The 4,160-nt window shown below is 39.8% G+C and overlaps 1 protein-coding gene across 2 annotated transcripts in view; it reads right to left on the reverse strand.

Moving 5' to 3' along the window:
• The window catches only part of LOC107082448 (interferon lambda receptor 1-like), a 27,613-nt gene that overhangs the window by 11,640 nt on the left and 11,813 nt on the right, over positions 1-4,160 (reverse strand). For both annotated transcript variants that reach the window (XM_015371147.1, XM_015371138.1), the window contains exons 3-4: positions 842-1,008; positions 473-621 (exon numbers count right to left, since the gene is read on the reverse strand). In XM_015371147.1, coding sequence (XP_015226633.1) covers positions 473-621; positions 842-1,008 — 316 coding nt within the window. The remainder of the gene's footprint in view (positions 1-472; positions 622-841; positions 1,009-4,160) is intronic.

Raw genomic sequence — 4,160 nt, forward strand, 5'->3', positions numbered from 1 at the left:
TGCTGCAGCCCAGAAAAAAAATAAATTAAACTTTGCTCTACAAGCCTAGTGCCTCATAAAGGAGGACAAATAGACGTCCGGCTGGATGCGGCGCCGGACAGTGCAATGAAAATCCAGACTGTCCGCCCTAAAGCCGGACATCTGGCCACCCTACTATAGGTATGCTGGTCTGCTCATCTGTATATTCAGAGCTTTTTTATGAAGCATACCACATACACAGCAGATCAGAATGTACAGCAGAAAACTAGAGGTTATCTTTACATGGAGCCCAGATCTTTATTTACTCCATATGGCTCAAGAGCTTTAAAAGTTTGAAATTGGAGAGGCCTTTTTATGTGTTTTTAGGCATTTTCAGCTGGAAATCCTGGGAACTTGAAGGGGTAAATGTTGATGAGATTACAGCTCCTTCTTTAGGTGCTAATTAAGATGATGAAATCAGAGGAAGCAAGCTGATGTGGAAAGTAAAGCTCACCTGTATTTTTCCGTCGTTTTCTTTCTTCCACAGCACTTTATAGTCGGGAGCATACTCCCTCTGGATGAGTGTGATGTTTGGGTGTGAAATGTTCACCTGGATCCACGTGCCGTGTCCAACAGCTGAGAGCGTTGGAGGCCCAAACACTGCTTTAATGATGGACGGAGGAAGAAAAAGAAAACTGGTTTAACTTTGTTTTAATTGTTAAAACTTTAATTTCCCTTCTTTGTCAAACAGAAAGTTCTTCCTAACAGCTGCCTTTGCTTTCAGTCCAAACTGATCAGAGGTGTTAAGCAAACATTAATAAAACATTTGAATAATGAACAACCTGCTGGCTGCTGACATGTTTCTATTTAGACAGTGACGTACTTTCAGTGAGAGGTACAAAGGTGATGGGGTCAGAGCGAGGAGACCGTGAATGGTTGTATTTCGCCCGCACAGCCAGGATATATTCAGAGTCGAGGTCCAGCTCCAGCCTGTAAGACGTTACGTTGGTTGGTTTATGAAGCATCCTCCACTTTTCCCTTTTAACGAGCCTGAAGAAATCAGAAACATGACAGGTCATTTCATGTCTGCAGCAGAGCGTAAGGAGGAGGCTCCACATTTTAACTCATTAATAAGCAACAAATCCTGCATTTAAACTTAGGGAGTTAGTTTGCACTCAAATTTAAGATCCTGCACGACGGATTGGGAGTTTTTTTTTTTTCAAATCATTTTCCAAACCCGCACTGCCCTTGGAAAGAAGCAGTTTTTTTTAGACTGTCTACAAAGAAAGCTGCTCGATTCCAGCGCTGTTTGTGACCCAGACTGGAACAAATAGAAGGTGTCTGCAGAAATCTGCTGGAGGGATTATAAACTGGGATTATTTACCAACGTAAAGGAAGTCTAATTTATTCTCTAGTAGAAGCACAGTATTGTTTAATTAAACCACTACAGATTCTGGATCCTAATGTCATAAAAACAAGTGTTGACTGATCTGTTTTCCTGTGAAAAGATCTTTTATTAGGAGATACTTTGAAAGTCTCTTCATAGAATAGAATAGAATAGAAAATCTCTTTATTGTCCCACAATGGGGGAAATCCTGGTGTTTACAGCAGCAAAAAATGTCACACAAATATGGACCTTAGAAAAATGTATAAGAATAACAATAAACGATAAATTGATGTACTGTAAAGTGTTTTAACAATATAAAACTGTTCACCCGGAGAATAAATAACCGTTATACAGCTTTGGACATTTTTACAGTATACGATTCCGGAAAAAGGAAAAAAACAATCCAATGGACTTTGTTTCAAAATTTGAAGATGTTTCTCTTCCCATCCAGGAAGCTTTATCAATTTAAAATGTCAGAAATAGTGTTGAGTTCCAGGTTTTATCCAGCAGCCCAACAAAGCCTCGATTTTGCTTAGAAAACATGCAAATTGAACCGGATAAACGGGTCCAACCCTTTGGAATGGGGGTTGTTTGGCTTCTTTTGTTAGCCTGCAATGCCCCATACCTGTCTAAGTCTCTGAAAGAGGGGGTCGTTAAAGGGAATTGTTGGCCGGGCTGAACAGGTCAGGTCTTCTGCTCCTCTGTAAATGGGTTGGGGCTGCAATGATAGCGGGAAGGAATCAACTCACCGGCTGCATTGAAGGTTTTTGAAAGCTAAAATCTGAGTAAACCCCTCTCAAACCACCTGTCTTCTTTGTCCCAAATGTGAATATTCTGGTCCTCAAAAGAATGTCCTTTTTTGGAATGATTATGACCTGGATGACTGAGAATCCTCAGCAGCATACAGTACTGGATATTTGAAAATAGCAGCAACGTCAGAGATGTGCAAAATGACAGCAGCAGGTTATCTAACTGACTGAGGTAGAAACTGTGCAAAATGAACATGAATGCAACAACTTATTGAGGTTGTTGGGAACAGTGGTGGTAATAATGTCTTAAAGGCTGGTTTGTCTGACGACGGAGGGACATGAGGGCCAAAAAGAGCGGGGATCCAGGTGGAAAAAGGAAAAACCTCGCTCTTCTAGCTGCTCCATCTTCACCAGTCGATTTCCACAATGGCGACAAGCCAATAAGGTACCAAACATATAGTATAGAGCTGACGTAGATTTGACCAATCAGAGGCCTCCTGTCTGCGGAGGAGGCGGGAACGTCTCTGCGTTGACTGCGACACACACGCAGACGACCTGGTTTCGAAGTATAAATCAGCCTTTGCAGCTGCTGGGAGGAAGGATCTGTGATAACGCTCCCTGGTGGATTTAAGGTGCAGCAGACTGTCACTGAAGGAGCTCTCCAGTTCAGCACCAGCTTCATGCATGGGGGGGGGGGCAGACATTATCCAACAGAGATGTTCATTTAGTTAGGATCCGTCCGTTTCCCACCTCCTGCACTTCATAAATCACAGCTTAGTTTATTTTCGTGATGAGAAACTTTCGACCCTGAGAAACAGAACATCAAACGCACTCGCAGCCCCATCTGAGCCTCATTTAGGTCGCGTTGTGTCTGGGTGTTTTTTTTTTTCAAGGTAAAAATGCTGAGTTCCCACACAGGAAGTCGATTCCAATTTAGGAACTTCCTCAGTGTGAAACAGGAAACCCTGATTCCACCACATCTGTTTACTGTTCCGATGAACATGGGGAGTTTTTGTTTTTATTTTTTTAGCCTGATTGCTGATAAAATAAAGAACAGACGAGAAGGAAGGATGAGGAGTCACTGGAGGCGGGTCAGGAAGGAAGGAGCACTCATAGAAGCAGGAATTTCCTCACAGAAATTAACCATTTTATCCATAAACCTGATTGGTTTCTGTCTTTAGGGTCATAATTCTACCTAAATATAGGTTCTAATAGAAGTCTGTGAAGGATAGACAGATAAATATCCCTTTTTAAAATCTCTTCCTGGTACTAAAAGTTAACGGGTAAAAGAAAACACTTCACTGAGTTTTCTAAAAAAAATAAATAATCCAGACGTCTAAAACGGGACCTAAGAATAAAATCCAGGTCACTGAGTTCTAATCTTCCTGTTTTTTTTTGCTATAAAGGGTTTTATTCTGACAAAATAACAAAGATATGACTTTCAGTAAAATTACAGAATATTTCTGATGTTTAGGTTTTAGGTAGTTTTATGGGTTTTTGTTTTTTTAAAGCAAATATTTCTAAAAAGATTAATATTGATTAATATTTTAATGAAAGATAATTTTCAGGCATCTGTTGTGGAAATTCCTGTCAGTTTTTATTTTCTTTATATCGACCAAAATGAGGAAATAAATCATGTTTAACGTTCTGAATCATCCAGCCCTAAAGCTGATGATTAAACAAGATGAAATCCTGTTTGGGTTTCAGGCTTCCTGTGATCAACAGAAACACAGCATGATGCTGCTACCGTCGTGCTTCAGGTGCTAACATGTTCTTAGCTTCTGTTGGTGGTTTTAGCTGTTTTTTTTTTTTATTGGTTTCAGCAACATGTTCATGCATTCACTGATTCATGAGTGCCTTCACATCATGTAATGAGCGTGCACTGCTCTTTAATGAATGAATCATTACCTAAAGTAATGGAGAACAGCCTCTAAGACAGGCTATATGATGAAAGAAGATCTATGTACAGAAAATTAAGACAAAAATCTACAAATAAAAAAAAAAAAAGTCATATAATAATGGAATATTTCAAATAATTCCTGACTATAATAACATGTATACATATG

This window comes from Cyprinodon variegatus, unplaced genomic scaffold (genome assembly GCF_000732505.1).
Source record: "Cyprinodon variegatus isolate N-32 unplaced genomic scaffold, C_variegatus-1.0 Scaffold3, whole genome shotgun sequence".
NCBI classification, from domain to species: domain Eukaryota; kingdom Metazoa; phylum Chordata; class Actinopteri; order Cyprinodontiformes; family Cyprinodontidae; genus Cyprinodon; species Cyprinodon variegatus.